A 25,027-nucleotide genomic window follows, 5' to 3' on the forward strand; every position below is an offset into this window, starting at 1 on the left:
CCAACAGATACCTTTGGAACTCTCCTTAATTTACAACAAGTTTGATAATCGCTTTTATTCTTAAGGGTGATTTTGACTTGACTTTAGTCCTGGACAACGCAATCTTAAGTGTCACCTCTCCCATGTAATGCTAACAATTGTTGTTTTAACCTTTCCATTAAAACAAATTGAATGCTGTTCACCTTGTCTAAGAAAAACTGTGTGTGTTTGTGTATATGTGTGTGTGTAGAGACGGAGACTGAGACACAAAGAGAGCCATTTCCTGTTTTACTTTCCCGACAGTGAGACCTGGCAGAAAATCGAGGAGCCAACATTATATGCGGGCTGCAACAGTCGATGTTAAAGTATAAACATGGCCGAGGTAGTTATGCTTTGAACGCTATCCTTTTCTGTCAGACACAGAGACAGAGGAGAAAAAAACAATACAAGCTATAATCGCCTTCAAAAAATAATAAGCATTCTCTCTGTGTGTCTTACAATAGAAGCCATTCTCTGTGTTTATGGTAGGAGAGGAAAGACTGACTGACTGACTGACTGACTGACTGACTGGCCGACACACTGGCAGCTGGCGGCAGCACCAAGCAAACCCACAGCTCTTTTTTACTCAAAGGAGAGAAAATCTGAGCAATTTCTAACAAACAAATTCACTATACTGTTTATCCTTGTCCATCAAATCTCTCGGCCCTAACCCGGTTTAATTTTTTCCCGTAATGCCTACCTTCGAGTATGCAGTTCCCTGACTCAACAATGCAGTTGAGTCATTTCACACATCAAGAAGATCCCGAGCCTATAATTACCTATCACTTGCCCACAATGCTCCAGTCAATGAATGCTAATCAGAGGGAGTCCACGACCCCTGGCTGCTGATATCAGGAGCAACCCTCTGCATCATAGAAATCATTACATGAACCATTTGGAATGAAAACATCAGTCGTCTCAATTGATTTCTGGGAGGAAAAAATCTCCAGTGCATATTCTCATTGTGTGTCTCAATGGACCACTTTACAACAAGCAGCATGATGGATTCTGGAAAAGGTGTTACACCATCATGTCTGCACACAGCAGCCAGTCAATATGGAGATTTTTACACAACTCCATACATAAATGACAGTCTTTTGTTCATTTGGCGGGTATCAGGCTGGTTTAAACGCCTGACAGCAATCAACTTTCTTAGTCACACTGTGGGGCCCCCGCCCCTCAGAAAAAATTGAGACAACTGCTAGGAATGTAAACAGGAAATATAATGTTGCAAATGAGTAAGTTACTTAGCTGTGGGCTGCAACTTGAGCTCTGTTTTTTAACTTTTGTTTACATTCTGGCAAATCTGTACCACTAAAAGTATGCAGTTAGCTATTAGCAGATCCTGTTTGCAATGTACCCACGGATGTACAGACAACTATCACTGGATGATTCTGATACTGAAGAGAACTTCCAGAGTTATACATCATTTTTATGCAAACTAACACACACTTACTTCTCTGGCAGTGATTCTGTGACCAGCACCGTCCCCTGAAGTGTCCGTTAATGGTGTTCTGCGGGCAGGTGGTCTGACCTTGGGCCGTGCCGGGACACACATCTCCACACTCTCTCTCATTCTTATTGGCCACGATGAAGTTGTCCCCCACCGAGTCCAGGATCTTGGACCAGTCCAGGGTGGCCAGGTAACACAGGTCTGGATTCTTCTCGATCCTCACGGCGCCCCTGGTGATATTCATGAGACTGTGGAGGCCCACCTCCTTCAGCTGCAGCATCTCGTAAAGTACAAGAGCGTAGTTGAAGAAGAGGTTGCTTCCGCGGATTACCGTCAGGTTGGGGAAGAGATCGCTGAGGGAGTCGAGGCCATAGACCCTGAAGAGCAGCACGTAGTCAGTCACCACTCGCAGCTTCGGGTAGCTGAGACCCCGGAAGTCCTCAGTCTTGGTCTTAAACATGAGCAGAATCTTAAGGTGGCCCTCGATGATGGTGCAGTTCTCCAACGACTGGAGGTTGGTCACATTGTTCCGGATGTCCTTACTCTGGCAGACTGGAACAACAGAAAGGGAGGGAGAGAAAGAATAATAAGACATAAAGTCATAAAACACACGCTTTTTTAAACAGTTTATACACGTTCACTCATTTTTGCAACAATTCTGTTGAGACACATGTTAAGCTTTGCCCTGCCTCTCTCCCGCTAGAACACTTTTACAGACACCTTGTTGCAGAGTGCACAGTGAACGTGTATTTATACTCGGCTACCAGTTTATTAGTTACACGTAGCTAAAACTAATACAACAGTTGTGACAAAGCTTTTCTTCAGGGAGGTTATAATTTCAGTTTTTGTTGAAAATGTTTAATTATTTTATTTTTATTTTATGGTGGGGGGGTGAGAGGGAGGGTTTTTTTTAAAAAATAAAAAAATTTTAATTTTTTTTTATTTTTTTTTTTGTTTTTTTTTTTTTTTTTTTTTTTTTTGGTTTGCCTTTGTTAGTGTAAATGGGGATTTAATAATTTTTTTTTTTTTTTTTTTTTCTATTTGGTGGCCCACAAGACCAGGTCAAACCGCAACAGTAATAAAATATATACGACCATCCAGCGCTTCTTTTTCCCATTTGACCACCACCAGTGATCTGCATCATGTAGAGCAGAGCCATTCATGAAACAACCTCACTAAAGTCCCCTTTACAATCTGACTGGCCACCATTTATTTTCTGGCCAAACCAAACATTTGGAACTTGGTGGGTGTTCATTTTGGACACTGATTACTAATAAGTAGGAAACTAATCAAAGAAAAAAAAAACATTATGTTAATCAAATTTGAATATCTGTCACCAATAATAAGTTCCATTTGTAAAAACAAAAACACCAAAAAGGGGATGGAGCTTGTGCATGAAGGGGAAAATGAGCCCCTTATCACAGGAGCGATCAAATGGTCTCCATCTAGTCTGCTGCTTTCAGATCGATGATACAGACACACACCTACTAATCACACTCTCAAAGTGTCCTCCAAGCCTCTTAGTGGTGTGAACCCCATCTGCTTGCCACCTTTTGCTACTTTCCCCCATTTATTATGCTCTGGGAAAAAAAAAAAATCAATCCCATTACAACATGTATATTAAAAAGACAAAAAGTCTAAATTCATTGCAGTGGACTGCTTGGTTCCATTGAGTTGTTATTGGCCCTCATCATTTCCCAGGTGTAAGCTACCTATTAACTTCCAATTCTGTTAATGGTTAGCGAGACAAACATGTCAACAATCCAGGAAAAAACTATGACCAGCAGCGCATCAATGGAATGGTTTAAGTGACTTCTTATAATGGATATGAGCCAATAAAGCTTGTAATCACTACACTGTCAAATAAAACTGAGTTGTTTACAACAACAGCATGTTGGCAATAGGGGTGAGCTATTCATACATGGAGAAAGTCAAACTAAGATATCTAAAGGTCAGAAGGGCCAGCTAATAGCCCCTTCTTGATACCTTGTCCTTACTTATTATTTTCAGCATGTGCATGTTGATTTTATCTTCTTTGAATAGGATTGATAGAAGTAAAATAAATAAAACAGAATAAATAGCTTTACAATTCACTGTACTTGTCATCCAAAAGCATTTTAATTGAAGAGAAATATACAAATGATAGCAAATTCAATGTCAAAATCTTGTTATTTGGCTGCATAGGACACCTGACAAAAGAGTGATGAAACATAAGCATCTTTCTTGACAACATTTTTAGGATAAAAGGCAATTGTCCAGGTGAGATATTAAACAGTAGCGCTGAACTGTACAATGTGACAGAAAGCGAGGTGCAGCCATCCTGTTAATTATTCAGTTTTACACTGGTCAGCCAAAAGCTGACTGGATAATCCAAATGTGTTTTTATTTGTCATAGTGGCCCACTATCAACTGGAGGACCCAAACTAGAGGAAGGTCAGGTTGCACTGCATCCCCAAAACTGAATAAACATACATAAGAAGGCAACAGCTGTCCATAGCAATGTGTTAGCAGCAATGCACACAAGGAAGAAACTCACCAATATATCAGAATACAAACACATCATATATAAGTGATGCCCCCGGTTTGACTGAAAACCTTTTTATCTCCACTCCCAGGACAACGCAGCAGAGCTTCGACTGATGGAGCCGGAAATTTTCTGGAAGTTTAAACTAGCCTTTTGTTTCTGCAAAAGTAGGCCATAAATATCTCTCTGAACAGCAGGGGCTCTGTAATAAAGTGACAAAATATATTATAAATCTAAAATCAAATAAAGCACTTTTCGTTGCACTGAAAATATTTTTTTTATTCGTCGAACTGATCAGAAAGCAAAACATGGGCACAAGTACTCATTTAGTGTGGACGTGGCCGAAGCTCAACTTTGCTCAATTCCGCTCGCAGCCACCCTTCCCAGCAGCCAAAAACAACTCATAAAATACGACAATAAATCCATTTCAGCTGTTAAGCATCTCATCAGATAAAGCTGAGTATGAAACAACAACAGCTACTCATTCACACAAGCTAGCCAGTCTGCCTTGGCCGCACCTTCTTTATTAGACACATACTGTATCAGAAACCAAAACGCAAAACAAACTTCTTCCTCCACTATGTGGCAGTTGGTGTTATTCCCAGTGATAACAGCAACCTTACACCTCTCTGCCCCTCCTGCCTTATCTCCTGGACACATCAAACAGGCCTACAGGCCACCCACTCGCTGTCGGCCTGCAGCACTAATCGGATACCTATTGTGCAACACGACAACATAACAAACTACGTTACGCAACACCAGCGGGGCCAGGGTGCAACTCACCTTGGCCCACAGTGATCTTCAAGACACACCAAGAGGACACAAACATGACCTTTTCACATTAATGTTTTTTTCCCCACTGCAGGCAAGAAATATGTTACTAGAAATTAGGTCTTTGTCCTCACACAGCATGCTAACAGGCTAGCACATATGTCACGTCTCCTGTTGGAGAAGCTTTATTGACACAAAGAAATGTTAGTGGGCCATGAGGGGAAGCAGTAGATGGTGCTGCTGGCAGCTCCCTCCGCAAAATGGAGTCTTGTTTTCGACTGACAGGACCGAGAGAGAGAGGGGTGGAGGGGAGGTGTGGGTCATCGGGGGGCAGATGGGGAAGAGGGGAGGAGAAGGAGGGAGGGTAAAGGAGTAGAGGGGAGGAAGGGTAGCTATGTAGTCGGGGCGGGGGGGGTTAGCTGCAAGAGCCACTGTGTCTTTAAAATAATGAGCCATCTCCTCCCTCTCTCCTCTCCGGTTTAGGAACAGGGGGACACAGGAGAGGCAGAGAGCGCGCGAATAGGGAGACAGAGGGAGATTGAGTCAGAGGGAAAACGGGTGGCGGGCAAAAGAGGAGAAGAAGAGGAAGGGGTGAACGGGGGCAGAAAAATTATGAGAGGGGAGAGAGTGGGGTGAAAGTGTAACCTGAGCCCAGGCAGGAACGCAGAGTGACGTAAGGGACCTACAGGACGGTTGGTGATCACATGCATGAATGGAGGGCCGCTATGGACCACTGTTACATGACAAGCAACAGGCGCACACACACACACACACACACACACATATACAGACTAACATGGGGGAGAGAGGAAGGGGGAAGAGGGGTTGTTCACCTACAATATAAAAACACTACATAAACTGAGCCTATCAGTGGATATATGAGGGGAAAATATGGGACAGAAGGTATTTAGTAAAAGGAAAACACCTGCTGCACAATGTGTCATTTTATTTTAGTTTTAATGTTTAATGAAAATAGTCGAATAAAATGCTCTGACTATAAGGTAAACTGCTATTTTAATTTACATTTTGACTTACATAAACGGACACCGTAGTAAAGAAAAAACCTGGTAGACATTGTCTGGTTGGGGGGTTTGGTGGACAATGACCGTGACCCCTCTATAGCCCACCCTCCCACTGAGGACCACCCATTAGCAGACAGCTCAGTGCTCTTACTGGCTGTACAGGAGCTCTTAATTACAATAACAACCCAATCAGACGCTAATGAGCCCGGGGGGGAAAGGGGACAAGGTTTGTATCGGAGTGGAGCAGAGAAAGGAATAACAGAGCACAGACTGGAACGTACTGTACCATAATGTGGACCTCTATAGGAGAAATGTGGGCCATCCACCCGCCTTCCCTGTCTGTTTGACACTTAATTTGGCAGCAGGAATGAGAAAAGGAGGAGGAGGAGGAGGAGGAGGGATGTATATAGGGGTGTCAGACAAACAGAAACAGCAGAGGAAAAAGCTTAAAGATGGAGCGAGGTGAATGAGTTTAAGTCTTAAATAGGAGATTTAACAAATTAACGGTTCCTTTTCTAAAATTTTACATGGGCATTTTGAGGATCTGCATCCTCAGAAATGTCAGTTCTCTTCATAAGAAACATAAAAAATATATACCGTCTAGACATGTGTGACTATGTGTGCTTAGTTTCTGCAGTGTTTATTATTATTTTTTAATTCAACTGATATATATGCTGTTTTCAGATTGTGTAATTCTAATTATTCTAATTAGAAATAGCTTTTTTCTTCTTTTTGAGCATTCCTTTCATTTTTGTCTCACATTTAAAAGTGAAATGCTAAAATCTATATAAGTCCCTTCTGAGAACAATGCAGGAAGAGCATTCATGGGAAACCAGTAACCAAACTGTAATTAAATGAAAGTAAATTATGTTATGTATCAGAAGGGGCTGACTGTTTACTTTTAGTATTAGTCATGAAAAGAAGGATTTTGATTAATTTGAGTTCATCTCCTATCAAGCGTTAAAACTGTTCCTTAATTTAGGATAGTGGGTCTTACTCGCTTTAATACATTGCATCTAATGCAACGTGACTACAGCTTGTGCGTACATTGCAATGTTGATGCGGAAACTAAATATATTGTTCAGCCCTAAAATAAAACTTCAGCAGTAATGTAGTAACGGACATTAACTGTTTTATTTTGGTATGAGCTCCTTGTTGACACACAACCCTTTAAGAGCAAAATGGAGTTTAACAGTAAGCATATAAGCTGCATATGTGGAAACAACAAATACTGTTGTATAATAACAGTATATGTATAATCTATTCTTTATGCTTTCTGTGCTTGCCACTACGTTATTCTTAGCCTTCAATATAAATTATAGGGATGCTGCTATAGAAATTCAGCCTTCATGTCTTTATGAGATTGTACATCCTTTATCTGATTGGACGACTGAATGATTGAAGCAGTCATGCTGCCCATACAGTCACAGGGAACTAAACATCTTAAACAATAAAGAATGCCTTTTTAGGGCTACGCAAGACTGCTGGAGTTCTTTTCATTGTTTTCAAGTTGCTTTCGGTGATGTGCAAGGATGTAATTTGAAACTAAGATGTCAAAATGACCAAAAATGTCTTAAAAAATTCCAGTACTTCTCATCTACGTGGTGATTGAACTGATTGATTTCTCAAGTCTGATTTAGATGTGTCTTGGATCACGATTCCACAGAAAACCCCAAATGGACACAATTGGGTGAAGAAGCTATATAACAGTAACTAAGAAAAAACTATTCTGGTTTAGATTTTACTGCACAGCAAATACAGGCTCTGTGGAATGGAAGACTGTGGTTTATGCAGTGTGATTTCAACAGTATAATGTGAAGAAAAAGAAAACATATGGCTAACCTCTCTCCATCTCTCCTTTAATTTCTTTTCCTTGCAGATATTGCTAAGATAATTGGAATATTGTCCAGGACGGCTGACTATTTGCGCTCATTCCATGTAACCCTTAAGACATTTTTTAAATAACATAAGTATTGACAACTTTCCCTGTAACTCAATGCCATTTTAGCACATCATTAACTGTCTCTTTCACATCTTCGCAAACCCTCTCCTTGTCAAATATGAAGCAGAATTAGCTCACAGCATAACCTCACCATCGCAGCTCGAAAAGTACTTGAGTGTGACCGGTGCAACCGAGGTCATGCCAGTGTAACCGCTATGTCTGACAGAAAGTGCCATCTCCACTATTCAGTAAGCACCCACAGCTGCAGCCTCCGTTATAGTGTAGCTACAATTTCAGACAGATTCTTCTCTTATTTTTAGAGTTGTGCTCCCTGCAGAGAATTTAATATGCATCAACTAACAGTAAGTGGCTGGCTGGTCCAGTGCTGGATGGCAGTGAGAAAGTGGATCACAGTGGCAGTTTTAGAAGGTGAGAGTGGAGCTCTCTGTGGCCCGGGGACCAGCCTGCCTCTGCCTTTCACTGTAGCAGAGGGCAGCCGCATGTTAGCTTAGCGTGAAACCAGACCTGTCTAGCATGAAACCAGGTGGCAGCTAACTCTGGACTGTGAGAAGTTTCCTCTCTCTGTACAGCTTAGGCGCACGTTGCCCCTGATGAGGTGATCTGCTGATTATAGATTTGTCAACAGCTCAGTTGCTGAACAAACCCCAGGAGAGAGAATATGCGGCTGCAGTGCCAAGTGGACTGCCAGTGGAAAAATGCATTTGTTTGTTAATATAGCTGTGGAAAGTCCTGAGAAGTAAAGCCAGCTCCCTGCGCGCCCACTGCCAAGCTGTGGCTTCCACAGTGAAAAATGATGCTGAGAAATTGCATGAGAGGCATTTTGATTAACATGTACCAACTTGTACCTCCAAAACAAAGAGAGTTGAGGACCAAAATAACAGTACGTGAGCCAGGGAAAGACAGAAAGGGGGGCAGTTTTAGTGGAAATAAGCTCAGCCTGCCATTAAATTTAACCACACAGGAAATATTTTTAAAATTTATTTTAATATTTTTTCTGTTAACAATAAGAGGGGACAATGACCAAGTGATATGACGAGTGAGTGCGGCTAACACGTGCATCGTGACTGGCCTGTACTTCCACATTTGGGGACATCAGATAAAGGTGTGGGGGGGAGAGACGGAGCGGAGAGAGAACGAGTGTGTGGGTTGGAGCACCTGTTCCTCCATTGCCTCAGCCTCCCATTGAGGAGCATGGCAAGGGGAGCTGGCCTAGCCTATTTATACACAACTCTGGGTCCCGTTACAGCTGTGGCACAGGGCCAGGCTGTGGCAGATTGAAGCGGGTAGAAAAGAGCAACACGCAGGCCCTGCGCTGTCAGATGGCTGGCCAAGAGAAGAGAGAGGCCTAAATCGGATCACACTGGTGACTTTGGCTCGCCTCCTTCTCTCACAGCACTGGCAAAGGAGAGAGGAAAGGAGGGACAGAAGGAGGAGGGGATGGATAGGTACAGACAGAGGGAGACAAAGAGAAAGAATATAAACAGAGAGAAAGAATGAGGAAGAGAAAAATAAGTGGGGGGAGGGGGGGGCATGCGAGGTGCCGGTTCACTGTCACTTGTTTTTGAAAACAATGACTCACTATTTTCTCGTTCCAGCGAGCTTGGTTCGACCTTGGACTCAAGGCTGCTAAGACGGAAGATTGGAAAAGAGAAATGTCGAGGCAAAGTGGAGGAAAAGAGGGCAGAGGAAGCAAGAACAGAATGCAGCACTCTTTGACATCACCTTAGAGTGACAGGATACCTGATAGGAACTGATCCCTCAAGTCCATGTCCACCAACCCAAAGACCAAATATCCAGTGTGTAGACATGTGTAGTCTGACTGTGAAACATGTCTCGTGTCTGTCTTGTATATAAGGTTGATATGAGATAAGATGATTGAGACTCTAAGGTCTTTTCAGCTGCCATTTTCACACTGAAAAACAGAACAACTTCCCCATCATTTTATGCCAACGTTGCAGATTGCTAACCCGTCTCTGTATCTCCAGCATACTATTTCACCCCTGCTCTGACTCCATACTCAAAAACAGCAAAGAAAAGGCCAAGAATTTAAAATCCTCAGCCCATACGTAAAGCAGATAAGACGTTCATTGTCCTTGTATCTGAGGTTTTTCCTTACTGCCCAGTTCCTCATTCCTTCTTCTGCCCTTTCTCTCTCTCCTTCCCTCTGTCTCATATGCTTCTGCAGCGCAGTGTAGCGCAAGTTAACCTTTTGAAAAATAAGTCACATGAAAGAATTTAAAGTGCAGACCACTGATGCAATCTGCAACATGTAATTTCAAATAACTACGTACAATCACACAAATCTATTCCATCTTTTCGCCTAATTCTATGACCAATTGCAACCAACATGTTCCCTGTCTAGAAAATAATTGGACAGCTGGTAATACACAAACCAAAAAAACAAAAATCTAAAAAATTCTGTCCACACCTTACAAAACAGCTAAACCAGGTGGTGCTCCAAACAAATAAAAAGCACGTTGGGGGGAGTAGCATTCCTGACATAGTCCAAGGATTCGGGAGCAGACTGAGGACTATGAAACAGAAGCAGGTAATCAACTGCATGCTGGACTGTGCCAAAGATATAGTGCAAGACAGACAGACAACACACACACACACACGCATACAGAGTGAGTAATACAAAAAACATCTGATGTTCCTTTTCATCTTCCCACGTTAGTGAGCGGAGCGCAGCGCAGCGTCTTGGTGTGGTGAGCCTGGGCCAGAGAGGGAGGTAGCCGGGGCTTGGTTCCCCTGCTTGACTTGCAGCCACACGGCAGCAGCTGCAGGGCCCAGCCCCACCAACGCTGCGACCCACAAACCAGATCTACACAAGGCTGGACGAGCTACGCCTGCCTGGTGGCTCTGCCAAATCGGCTTCTTCCATCCCGTATCGGCTTTCTTTCTTCTCTCAAATCTGCCTGTTTTCCTGCTTAAGACCTCTTTGGTTGAACAGAGACTGTGAAGCTCCATTTCCAATCCTAACCTGTGTCCTGTAGTACTGCAGTTTGTGCTTTAGTCACTCGGCTTTAAGACTGAAACAGATTCAGACAAGAAAGGGAGAGTAGGAGAGTTGTGATGGGATCGTTGCCCAGGCTGTAGCTAAACATGCTAACACTTTCTTTTGACACTCAGTAGTTTTAACCTCCAGCTAAAACAGTTTAGGGGTTTAGTAGAGGTATTCCCTGTGTGGTGAATGGACGAGTGAGCTCATCCCGAGCATGGCAAATCCTATTGATTTGACTGGATTGCTGCAAGGCTGCCAACTCCGAGCTATAGCGGAATCAAAAATTTGATGCAAACGAAGAAAAACACCCAGAGAGGAGGAGATAATTTGATTCTAACTGCCTTGAAATGAGACTCCAGTTGCTTGTGTGTGTGTGTGTGTGTGTGTGTGTGTGTGTGTGTGTGTGTGTGTGTGTGTGTATCTATGAATGTGCCTGTGTGTGTGTCTGGACTACAGATTATAAAGAGGAGTGAGGAGACAAGTTAACAGGCAGAGGAGATGGGAAAGCAAGAAAGAAAAAATAGAAAAAAAACAAGGCAGAATTTGAGCGATGGAGAAAGCAAAGTGGTACAGGAACAAACAGTGAAGGGGGGGGGTTGATGTGTTGGGAGAGTTGACAAACCAAGACGGAAAAGAGGGAGAAGCAGAGGGGAGGCTGGAGGGATGGAGAGCAGAGGGGCCAGGTCAGTTTAATGGCCCGTTTGTCTGCGCTGTTAGACCACCAGCTCTCACTGGCTGCTGCAGGAAAACCTCACACACACACACACATCCTGCTTCTCTGCTTCCTTCTTTCCATATCTCTCCCTCCCTCTACCTTTTCCATTGCTCAGGCTTGTACCCACAGCTTTAGTGCCTCCTTCCATTTAAAGTCCAACTGAAATTAAATTGCTTTCTTTGTCTGATATAGTATACATATCTGCTCCTTAAATCACTTAGCATGTGTTCTCCTTTGAGAAAAAAAGATCAGAAACCAAAATGGGAGAACTTTATATTTCATATTTTTTGGTTTCCTGATGGTGGCCCCAGCTTATACACTAATTTGAAGGAATACCGTCTGCGTAGATGGAGACCTTTCATGCAAATCTTGGATAAACACTGTCATCGCTCTATCCTAAGCAAAGCAGACAGTCTGGACTGATCTGGACAGCAGCACACACGCATTAGCTTTCTTGCTAAAGACTCCTTCCTGTCTAACAAACATGAACACCTGTCTTGTCCACTTTGGTCCAGTTATATGCTGCTGTGGTCCTCACTCTTCAGTACCACTGACAACACGCTGTCTGCCCCATGACATGTAGCTACAGCACAGGTTTGTTTACTTTGTTGTTTCTTGTTCTTTATGGTACAACACCGGCAATCTGCCAGCGGCTGCCAATCAAACACGAACAGGGAGACGCCCCTACAGCTGGCTGAGACAAAAAGGAGCCTTTCTGATATTTCCCCGAAGACCCTTTTCATCCTTTTAACAACAATAAACATTCGTTTTCACTACAAGAAGGATCACTAAATGTAATGTCCCCATCTTTCTAACATGGTCTTCTTATTGAATTCATTACACATGGAGAAATACTTTGTACATACTATCTATAAACATTAAATCGCAGGTTTCTGACAAATATCTCCCCCTCCTGCTTGTTTGTTTTTCCACAAAACCCCTTTGCAGATTCCCAGTGATTACTGCCCTGTGTTGGTTTTTCTGTACAGGATATCCACGAGCATGCTGGGTATGGCATTGATGGACTACTGACGTCATGTTAACCGTTCAAAAAGGCCCCCTGGCCGACAAATCACTCGCTGTTATCTAGCCTCTGACAGACGAGTCCCCGGAGTGGAGGGTCTGTGGCCACGGTGGTATTGTAAAATGACTTTCATTCATTACGCTGTCATTTAACAGCAAGGCATGATTCAATATGGGACCCCTTTAAGTGTAAGTGAATTAGGAATGCTTGATGCAGGCTCATAAACTAGCTCTTCATCTCTCTGTCCCTTTTCACTCCGTCTTGGCAGGAGTCCCTCAAGTGTTTTCTCCCAGATGGAGGCTACGGTATCAGCTTTGCCACACTGGGACACTCCTTTCACTCCAGTCCTCCAGTCCTGTCCTTAAGTGCCTGTTTTCTTCACTTTCTTCAACAACATGACGCCTAATGACCAGTTAAACATTGTTACGGCAGCAAAAAGCACGTGATGCACACACACGGACCAAAGCACGTGTGTCAACAACTATCCAATGACATAAAAAATAAAAAAACTAGGTCTGACCTCAATGTTTCAAAGCTTAATGTTTTGCTTGTGTTTTGTTTGCATAACAGACACTTACGTCTCTACTCAAATGCTCTGTTGTCTTTTTTTCCCCAGAAAATATACGCACATACAGTAAACATCACACCACAGCTTTTATTCAACAGAAAACTCCAAGATTGAGCTTTACATTCTCTACTGTTGTGGCGAAACAGCTCCGCTTTTCACATCTAATCCCAAACCACGTCAGTATCTGAAACTATCACAATGTTTGGATGTTAAATTAAATGCAGGCCATGCTAATTGATAGTGTTATATGGATTACCCTTTTCTCTAATAATCAGCCACTTTTCTACAGCCTGTTCTGTGCAAACATTTCCATGCTGATTTTTTTGTACAATATTGCTGATTGTTTTGTTCAATGTTCTTTCAACCGGCAACTCAATTCACATGAACTTTAATCTGCCATGGAGTTTTTGTGAAATTTTGACCCGCTGTAGGACCTCGCTAATGATTTTCAAAACTGAAACCTTTAGAAAAACAATCTCAATTTCTGTTAACTTATCAAAATCAGTTTCTGAGTACATTTTTGGAAGAAATATGCCCCACACTTACAGAATAAAAACTTTCTCTTTGCTCCCAAAACACAGAAAGGAATCAGTTAATAAAAAAGCCCTGATAAAAATCATACAAGCATATATTCTGTAATTAAAAGATTAAATTTACTGCTTGGCCAGTTATATATATATATAGTTATATCCATCTGTTGTAATGCTGGTGAGGATGGAGTGAAGAGTACATATACTACAGGCTGTGAAAGTACAAGAGGTCTGCGGAGTTCAGTGTAGCAGTTTGCTAAGACTTGCGAGGAACTTCATGCAAAATTGATGCAAAAGGTGAATCACTGCATTTATCAGGAGTAGCACAATGGATCAATTAAAACACCTTTTAAACTATGTTATTGCACTGAGCCTGAACAGGACTGGACTTCATGAATTATTGATGGAGGTTCAGTGCGTTACTCCCACATAGTACGGGACACATGCTGATTGGTGAGAAGCCCTGACTTAATTACAGGTGTTGAAACTGAATTCATAAAAACACTGGAAATCAATCAGGATAGATTATAGTTTGTTTATAGTAGAGACTGCTGCGGGGGTTGAGAGAGGGAAGATCCGCAATGATTGTACTGCCACTGGCAACATTTTAAAATCACAAGACAATTCAATTTTCTGCAAAATCACAACAGAAGCTACCTCAGGACACTTTACATATAGAACAGGTCTAGACCGTACTGCTTATAAAACCTCAATAATACGGAACTACAGACTATATCAAGGGAATGCCAAAAATGATTATCCTACTTATTGTCACACATTAAAATGCATAAATGAGTTTAACATGAGTTAAATGCAGTGAGGCTAGAAGTGTATTTAGACAGGGGAGGCGGGGGGAGCTGCCTACTGCAAGCACAGCTAGTGCCGTCACCATAGTAACCCATCTCAGGCTAGTTCATCAGGACAAAAACAGAGCCCCCACCCCCCACCCCCCACCCCCACCTGACACACACACACACACACACACCGAACACATTACACATACAAACATGAGTGCTCACAAGAGGACACATGGACACACACACAGATGCTAGCGCGGCAAACACGACATAATCAGAAAGGTCCATGTGACTGGGTGCTGTTGTTCACAACGTGCAGGTGTACAGCTTCTGTAAGTGTAAGTGTAAGTGTAAGCGTCACTTAGGCCCAGCTGGAGCAAGCAGGGCTTAATAAGAGAGGAGAAAACAAAAAAACAAAGAAGGGGAGAGAGAGGTGTCAATTGGATGGTGTTCACACCTTTAAGAGGTTTGAAAGACGAGGCTTTCCCACCCCATACAGAGCAGGTTTAGCAGGTGTGTGTGTGTGTGTGTGTGTGTGTGTGTGTGTGTGTGTGTGTGTGTGTGTGTGTGTGTGTGTGTGTGTGTATAAGACAGGTCCGCAGGCTGTGCGCATCTGCAGTGTGAAAGAAAAACAAATCAGTGGATGAGAGTGAACCCTCTTACCCCTGAACGTAAAAGCAAACGAAGTGAGGGAGGGAGGATGAGAGATGGATATGGGAGGAGAGGGAGCTCCAGCACGAAGAGCTAGAGAGAGAGAGAGAGAGACACACACACACACGGCTAAGAGTGAAACGTAATGGACGCAGGAGGGAAAGAGGGGGTAGAAGTTGTTGTGTTGCAAACAACTTCTACTGATTCAGTTTTCATACTTCACTAAATCGCTTTTTGTTGCATTTTTCTCATCCAGAACGCAGTAGGAAAAAAAAGACATACATGAATCACACACAGTGGCTTTCCAAGGACCGAGTGATGGCAGTTTTATAAGATTATTAATGTCTCTTGATCAAGTATGACGCATTTGAAGCTGGATGGTTGCGGTTCAAGTCTGATTTGAATTATTTTTACAGGAAAACGCACAGATTATTACATTTTGACACTTATTCTAACAAGAGCTGCAAGCTATTACAATGCAACAATGCACGGATTGGCTGAATTTATGTGATAGTGATCACAAATGTCAACAGTTGCCTGAGTCAGTAAAATAATAACGTGCAAATTAATTTTACATATACTAGAATATCTCTTTCACAGTTTGAGCATGATGATTTTTAGGTGGCTAAGTTAAGCATAGTGCATCCGTACAAATGTATTATTATCAGATTTGTATCGGCAGATACTCAAGGTTGAAGCATCGGCAATGAAATTAATGAATTAATTAATGGGTAATGAAAAAGTGGTGTTGAGCCATCCCTACTATCATGTCCATGATTGATTTCTATAGGTCATATTCATCATCTGTAGCCAATATTCCTTTATTTTATAGCTTGAATCTATCCCAGCTCTGTGTGTGTGTGTGTGTGGTTGCAATTAACTGCTAAGAGACTCACTGGGCTGTGTGTCAAATAGCCACTTCTCAGTCATATGACAGTCCTCAAAATAAATTTAACCCATCAGGTTCAGTTTCACAGCCACTCCAGCACAACAAACTCACATACACCAAAAACACACACACACACACACACACACACACACACACACACACACACACACACACACACACAGTATCTCAGCACATGATAGCGATACAAAAGTGAATTTGTATTTGTTTGAGATGCAAAGACAATCAATTGTAAAAAGAAAATGCTTTATTTTTCAAGTTTCAAGTTCTGTTAAAAATTGTTAATTAACAAAAACTGTTAAAAAACTCAAGGGCCAATATTTAGCGAACAGCACGTGCAGTCTTAAAGAGATTCCAGGTCCATCTACCAGGAACAATGCAGATTTGTTTGACTTTGTCTTATATCTTTTTCACAGTCGTGTTGCACTGTAAACAGGAAGCTGTTTCTTCACATTTCCTTGTTAGACACAAACGTACATGCATATAAGCTTCCGTCAGTGAGATCAGAGAGCAGCGACCAGGAAGGTAACCCTGAAACAGCTAGGGGATCGATATCCGACAGAGACGGACACGTTAACTGCTTAAAGTGTGACCTTTAAATTACGGCACGGTTTTCTAAACTGTAACCACCAGAGCTCAGATACAGATTCCCATACAAACCAAGCCTTCTTCTCTCCCACTAAAGATACTGTAGATAAATCTGGAAACACTGTTTAAAAAGGTTTTCTGTCTGCACAATTGCTTACATAAAAAGTCTGCAGTCCACTGAAATGCCTAAACAATAGAAAAACACTTATCTCTTGTATTGGGCAGGCGACGGCCAACTGAGCCAGAAGCTTTACGTCATCCCAACCAAAGACATTTCCACAGTTTTTTGAATAGTTGTTTACTAAGCGAGGCTGAACAACAAACTGTGCAGGGAGTGTATAGTCTGGATCGCATGACGATATATACTTCATCATTTTAGAAAGGTTTAATTTTTCCATCTTCATCAAAACGCCAAAATGAAGACAACAAGATGGATTTTCCAGTTTCCTCACATGAGGACATGGACATGGCCTCAGCCAGTGTCTGGTCCTGGCTACAAAGCCCCCCCCGAAAGATCCCTTTGCTGATCCCCGCATTACAGGGCCAGCTCAACTTGGATTTTACTGCGTGAAGTCACCAACAGTTAAAATAGGGCAGATCCAAACAGCAACAAGGACTATCAAATAAGATTGTTGCAGCATGGCGTAACAGCGCTCTCTGTGTGTTTGTCTGTGTGTGTGTGTGTGTGTGTGTGTGTGTGTGTGTGTGTGTGTGTGTGTGTGTGTGTGTGTGTGGATCCCCGCAACTCATGCATCCCCTCCCAACTCGACCACATTTCTGTGCAGTGAGCAGAGGTTTACATAAACAGTCACACTCCTCTATCTAGGAATGGGAGTTGGAGTGTAGGGCATCAGCTAAGCTCCGTAGCTTTTTTAAAAATCAGCCCTTTTTTTTAGTTTCTAGGATGCAGCAGCAGCAGCTACATTAAGCATGAAGGACACACACAAAAAAGCTGGTTTCTCACTTGTGGTACATGCAGGTATTTTGTAAGATTGTTAAAAACGAGCATCATCAGTTTTGCTGCTAGCATATAAACATTTGGCAGTAATTAAGAAGGCAGTTCCAGCTGTTTGGAGTCGGACCCCGTTTTTCTTTTTCTTTTTTGACATCTTGCATTAAATCACTTCGGACTAAAATCTCCGGAAAGGTTTTTGCAGTTTTTCATGGCTCTGTAAATACACAGAGTAGCTTGACTCAATTTATGTTCTGATTCTGGATCAATTTGACAATAACAAAGTTTTCAGAATATGAATGAATACTCTTAAAGTCTCTGGCTGGTGTTTTCCATAGCAATGACCTTATGTTGTGTAGTATTTCATACAGTCATTTCAATACACAAAACTGTCAGGAAAAAAATGTAATAAAAAAAAAAAGACGATTTGTTTAGTATCTATACAACAGTATCAAGTAGGTTTCTGTCATTGTTTAACTTCCATTCAAATTGATTCTCTTACTTTTTCACTATTTTTGTAGACTAAAACTCAAACAAGAAGTCATATGTGTGCAAACAACTGATTAAAAGTTAACAAAGCCAGCCAGATAATTGTCTGACCTTCAGAATGCTTAAACATTATGCCTTACAGCTACACATCACATCTTAAAAGAGAGTCTAACAGTGTTTGGTGGTAAGGATCAAATTGGATGCCAGTGTCGGAAACCTTCAGAGGGAGCGTGCTCGCGTATCCCCTGGCTGGGTATATTTCTCTATTAGTTGGCTATTCAAAGCTTGTTGAGAACACTGATTAATAATTATTGTCTCTTTTCCCAAAGGCTAAATTCAAATAATCATTTCAACCTTTTTAATAAATTATAACATGACAACAATGTAACATAGCACTGAAAGCAAAACTGCAGCACACAAGCGAACACGCTACAGGAATGTATTTGCTTGTCTGCCGATAAAACTGTAAATTGTGAGAGTCAAAAGGTCAGGTTGTATTTTTTTATCCTCTGCTTGTATTGCTGTTGGAAAAGACTGCCAGGAAAACACACACACACACACACACACACACACACACACACACACACACACACACACACACACACACACAAGTGCAAACAACATGAAAAAAATTCATTGGCAAGTTAGGAGAAGTTGAAAGGGATACTTGGAAAGATAAGTGCTGAGGAGGAAGCACTTAGGAAAGGCACCCCAACAGTTAATTTCCTTTAGCAGTACATATTGCCTTCCTGGCCAACACTCAAAACGCAACACACAGCTGGTGGAGCCTCAGTTCATGACCCCCATTGTCTGCAGGCTCTGAGAACAGGGTCTACCCAAACATACAATGGCAATCTGCAATCAGCGTTATGGCTGCATTAAAAATACAGTAAAAGGTTGTTTTAATAGCGAGCCTTTAGACCAACAGGGGAAAATGGTTGCAAGAGGTCACAATAACAATAATACTACAATAGCAAATGACTTTTTGTGAATGTACAGTGTGTTTAAAATGGTGAGTAAAAACAGTAAAATGTTCATGATGATGCTACAGTATGTTTACACCCTATCAGCAACAGGTGTAATAATATCTTGATTCTGCTTAAACCTAATATAATTTGTGCTATTAAATCTATCAGGGGGGAAAAAGGACGCAATGGTTTCAGCTTCTAAAACGTGATGCTCTGCTTCTCTTTTCTGGTCTTACGATGGAGTAAACTGATTATCTTTGGGTTTCTGATAGTTAGATACAATGATAGAACAAACAAGTTGAAAACGTAGCTGGGAAATTGTGATGCGCATTTTTCATTATTTTCTGATATTTTAGACACCAAATGAATATTAAATTAAGAAAATAACTGTCAGATTACTGAAGGTGAATATGACTTCAAATAAACTTTTAGAAAATAATTATACAAATACTTTTCTTCTCTGCCATTTGATATCATATTAGCACGGTGTTGCCCTTTGAGGTGTCCTGACCTAAAGTAATGGATTAAGTAGAAGAGTGATCGCTCTGCTTTCCACTGTGACATCCTCCACCTTCATTATTTTCTGCATCAGAGACCTAGCCATACAATACCGCTTGCTAATTTCATAACAACACGCATTACACAATTTGTCGTTTTGATGAATGAGATGAATGGTGGTGGGGGTCAAGGGGCCACTCAGGCCACAGGGGCTAGTGCTAACAGGCAGCCCTCTCTTGAGCCTGCCGCACTAGTACACACTGTTCTCATGCATGGCCACCTCCTCCAAACACACAGATACACAGAAAACATACATTGCCCGGAAGTGGGCAGGTCCAGAGCTGAGAGATGAGATCCTGCAGACAGCACGGGGTGGCTGGGGTGCATACTGATATACGTCTACACACACACACACACACACACACACACACACACACACACACACACAAGGCACCTACATGGTGGGCCACTTCAAACACATTCCACAGCATGCGCAGCATTGTCGGAAAATGCCACTGTGCACTTCAGTGAAGAGTGCCTGAGTGTCCAAATGGGCTACAGACAAACTCACACACAAATGGGGGGCATCTCTACTCGCCCTGATTTTACAAATCAACATACTACTCTACCAGAAGAGTTGAAAAAACAACTATTCAACTGTTCTCCCTGAATAAAAAAGGAGACTGTTTTGGACCTTTAATTCAGATTGTCATAGTGGGAGATCCTTTGGGCTTCGCAGACTGTGTGACAGACTTGATTTAAGCAGCGTACAGACGCCTATATAACAAGAAAGTATATGTGACAACACATGCAAACGCATATACACACTACCCCTTTCCAACAGAGCTGTGCTTACAAGCCTGAGAGGAACAAGAAGGGGGCAAGGCTCCCAGTTGCACAACTTGTTTTTCGCGAGTTAAACCAGGAGACAGCTCAGCGGTTACTTCAGAAAACTGTTTGCTGATAACTATGACAAACAGCCCGATCAAAATCAACGAACAGCCTGTAAAAAACACTTTATCGCTTTCTCTAGAGAGCAGTCAGCGGATCACAGTCGCAACGTGGTTTATATATCAATACTGCTTCCCCTTTCCCAGGACTGAGGTGAAGATGTCAGGCAGCGTGTGCATTCAGAATGAAATATTCTAAGTATTTTGGTTGTTGCCCACCCCCCCTTAGGCGTAAACATCTCAAAGAGTGCCAAATATGGTCACTTCCCAGAGAATTGAGTAAATCAGGAACCAGAAACAGCCAATGACATGTACCCCACTCCCTGAGAGAGACAGAGAAAGAAAGAAGAAAGAGGAAGGAGGGGTACCAGCAGCCCTGTCTCATAAGACCCCCTTTCAGGGGCCTCTGTTCTGTCTGCATACATGACCTGTGTAAAGTAGACAGAACATTTCCTTTGAACCTGGCCACTGGGAGCCAATTTTAAAGTAGTACAAATCAAAGATTAGGGGTCCACAATGTTACTGAATTAAAGACAAAGAATAGCAAACACTATTGTTTTAATGGTTTCATTAAGGTGACTTCATTTTAAACTGATGTAAATGCTCACTCGCTCTATTCACATGCACTAGTGTTGTGTCCTGAGACACTCTGAGGACTTGTGAAACACATCATCTAAAAACACTGAACACCAATCTCAGAAGTACAAATGTAGGCCAAAGGTTAAACCACTGATAAACAAGTTAAATGAGCATTAATTAATTTCAGTATACTGCATTCATCTCCAATGAAAAGGTTTTTCCATTGGGACATTCATTCATTCAGACTCAGACAACACTACACTAGTAACTTATCACATGGTCAAATGTATTGTCCTCTTGAAGTGAGAAGGTCTGACTTATCTGCAACTGTCCATAATTAAAGAGGTAAAGATCTACCTAGAATATATGATTCAGTCATTTTTATTGCTGGAAGAATTCATTTATTTCTATAACTTTGATAAATCGGATGTTATTTACTTTATTTTCAATACAGATTGTGGATGAACTTCTCAGCCTGTAAAAAGATAAATAAACTGATCAAGTGATTTTATTCCTCCACTATATGAATGCTTTAATGCGACAGCAGCCTACAGCAACCATTGAAAACAAAAATCCATGCTGCACATAATCACTCCGCTGATGCCATGTTTCAAGGCGAGGTCTGTAGGCGCTTTACAGCGGGCTCATTATCTCCAGCTCTCTCTGGCAAAGCATCACGGGACTGTTTAGATTACACGCTGTTTTATTATTACAACCAAGAACCCTAATTCATTAATAAAAAAAATGTTTAAGCAAAAGGCAGCAGCAGAACCAACACCACCACGCATTATGGACATCCTAAGACGCCCATACTTGTAGTCCAATCTGGAGCTGAAGAGCAACACAGGCTAATCCACCACCTATAAAGAGACTTCTTAGCGTCGGCGGCTAATTTGTTTACGTTCAGGCTGCAGCAGCGCCTTGTGTGTGTGTGTGTGTGTGTCTGTGTGTGTTGTTTTTGGTGTGTGTCTGTCGCCATGAGAGGCCTAGCTGCGCTCACAGGGCCAATCCTGCTACTCCCAGTTTAGACTCGCTGCAGCAGACCACACTCGTCCAGTTACAGAGACTAATCTGGCCCTGGGGCTGGCGCATCCGACACAGGCCGCTAAAATATGTACCTTAAAGAGACAGCGTGAGGGGGGGGCGTTACCCAATAACTTAACGGCGGAGTATCAATTATTAGCGCGCGGCCACGACAACTGAAATTACTAGCCCCTTAATTAGACCGTGTGTGAAACTCTACGCATGCGCCAGGATGAAGGCGAGAGTCCCGTGACTAACATTACCATCTTCATTGATCAAACAAAAACAATAAAATAATCTTTTTTTTTAAAGCTCCTTTATCTCCAATAATATTCCACCAGAGACTTGTGTCAAAACGTATTTATATTTATCTTAATATTACACTTTATTTTAAGCATTTTACGCAATAATATTATATATATATATATATATATATTGTGTATGTTTGTTTGTGTCTTTATCACACTTTGTAATAATTCATGCTCCTATAATGATACCGTACTCGTACACAAATGTACACCTGTAATATCTAGTGTAAGATATTTATTCAAAGTGAATAAATCACACACAAAAAATTATTTCTTGTATGTGCAAACTAAATATACAGTATGTTAGGTGGCGCTGTGTGCAGTGGGAAACAGTAGAAAATATGTGCCATGAGAAGCATACAGCGAAAAACACAGCGTGAAAAATAAATGTTAAAAATAAAAAAGGGAATACTCACTTTCTCCGTTTATTAGTCCACACTGGCATATAATGCAGGTGCCGATGATAAAAAACACAATTTGTGCTCGCAGCTTTAGCGTCCACCGTCTCATTTTGACTTGAAGGTAAGTTGTTCTCTCCTCTTGTGAAGAAAAACAAACTCCAATCTTCAGGGAGAAATGTTTATTTAAAAAAAAAGAAAAAAGAAAAACGCTGGAATATTAAAAAAGTATTCAACAACAACAAAAATTAAGGTCCAATAAAGCCAACTGCGTCGAGGCTGCCCCCCGCAAGCTTACGGGGGGTTGGGTAATAAATTTATGAGTATCTTCCCAGCCAAGTTTGTGATGTATGTGAGCCCTGGAAAAAATGCAGACCACTAAATAACGTGATCTTCGGTTCTGGCAACACATGTGCGAGTAAAGAGCTTCATTTTCCATAAGTGGAGGCGACAGTCCACGTTCATCTGTAATATCTTGGTGCTCCACTGAATCAAGTAGAGAAATAACAGTATTAGTATTATTATTATTAATAATAATAATATCCCGCACAGCAGAGAGGGGCTAGTTTGGAGGTCCCCGAAGGAGGTCCACTGGCCCCGGGCTCATTTCTCTGTAACGCACAGCTCCGATGAGGGAAGACCCGCTTTAAAAAACAACAACAACAAATTACTAATAAAGTATTTTCACAGCCTCCTCTTCCTCTTCTTGTCCTTCCAGCAAGTTGTGGATAAAATACAGAGCCAAGACCTGGAGTCGGCAGAGTGGGGTCTGCTCTGTCTCTCTCTCTTTCTTTCTTTTTTTTGAAGTCCACAGGTCTTTATATTACCCCCTGTTCGCTGGTATCTCCTCGGCAGCTTTTTTTTTAAGACAGATGGGAGCACATCCCAGGAAACTCCTCCGAGCGGCTACGTGCAGGAAAAACGTGCAGCTTTTCTCTCCCCCTACTACGACCTTCCTCTGAACTCCTTCACCCCCGCTGACCACCGCCGCCGCCACGCCGCCGCAAAACGGATGAATACCCATAAAACGACAAAACGGGAGAAAAGAAAACAAAGCGGAGGAGGAGGAGGAGGAGGAGGGAGGAGGGAAAACTTGGGAGGTAAAAAAAAAAAAACAACAAAACGTTACTTCTTTTCCCATCCACCGTGAGAGAGAGAGAGAGAGAGAGAGAGAGGAGGAAAGGAGGAGAAGAAAAAAAAAACATACACGTTTGCTTTGAAGTGAGAAAACTCTCCACCACGCCGCCCGTTTCTTTTTCTCAGATTAACGTTAGTAGCCGTTGGAGAGGAGGAGGGGAGGAGAGAGAGAGAGAGAGAGAGAGAGAGAGAGAGAGGGGGGGGGAGAAAAAAAAACAGCTAACGTTAGCTAGCTAATCCAAAACAAAACGAGTACGATAGAGTTAAAGATAAAATAAAATTTAAAAAAACCCTCACAGACGCACCGAAAGTCAGTATCTCGTCTCCGGTAGTCAAAAAACGACGAGGTAAACAAACGTACAAAGACTTAAAAAGACGGGTCAAGTGTAAAAACTTGGATTCCCGTTCCGTTTTAGCGATTGCTCTCCCTCAGGTTCCCCCTCTTTCCGTCTCTCTTTTCTGCGAGTCTCTCCACCAGTAAACAAGTCCTGCCAGTCACCTCAGCTGGGCCACACATGGTCGGCGGGAAAACCCGGAGCGGATCGCCGGCTGTAAGCTCGCTAAACGGGCCAGGAGAGGGTGGGGTGGTGGGGGTCCGGATCCGGAGTCAGCGGCAGAGCGAACACCGGTGCGCTTTGTCGGGGGGGGGGGGGAGGGGAGTGATACACAGCAACACCTCCAACAACTGGAGTACAAGGGGGGGGTGTATAACATTGGTTATATGTATTTTATATATAGATATATGTTGTTAAATAGCAAAATCACCTGTTAAATTATAGTCACCAACCTTTGTGTTTCCTTAAGGGACCCCCTTTTCTATCATTTAGTGGACTAGCGACCCCCTGACTAGAATATATTTATATGGATATTTCATATTATATACAAAAACTGTACAATGAACACAAACAATAAGAAGTTTGTGTTCATTTTGAGCACATTATTTTCTGTTTAGGGATTTTTTGAAATATAATTATTAATAAATTAGCATTTAAAATCATTTTTAACATTCATACATATGTAATTAGCGTTTTTTGTTGTTGACAAATTCAGTTTTTTTCTCGTCCCAGACACTTGGCCATTGTTCTTTCTTTACTTTTGCTTAACAGAAGTGAACCGAATGCTGAGATATACGCCTATTGTGTATATTCTTTATGTTTTCAACAAGGAAGGAAGAATCAATAAGAGTGGGA

At 42.0% G+C, this 25,027-nt stretch overlaps 1 protein-coding gene across 1 annotated transcript in view; it reads right to left on the bottom strand.

The window, feature by feature from the left end:
• Nucleotides 1-24,314, bottom strand: part of insrb (insulin receptor b) — an 82,670-nt gene extending 58,356 nt beyond the window's left edge. Inside the window, exons 1-2 of the mRNA XM_051376639.1 lie at nucleotides 22,719-24,314; nucleotides 1,475-2,023 (exon numbers count right to left, since the gene is read on the bottom strand). Coding sequence (XP_051232599.1) covers nucleotides 1,475-2,023; nucleotides 22,719-22,812 — 643 coding nt within the window. The 5' untranslated portion in view covers nucleotides 22,813-24,314. The remainder of the gene's footprint in view (nucleotides 1-1,474; nucleotides 2,024-22,718) is intronic.
• Nucleotides 24,315-25,027: the final 713 nt, after the last annotated feature.

Source organism: Dicentrarchus labrax, unplaced genomic scaffold (assembly GCF_905237075.1).
Source record: "Dicentrarchus labrax unplaced genomic scaffold, dlabrax2021, whole genome shotgun sequence".
NCBI lineage: Eukaryota > Metazoa > Chordata > Actinopteri > Moronidae > Dicentrarchus > Dicentrarchus labrax.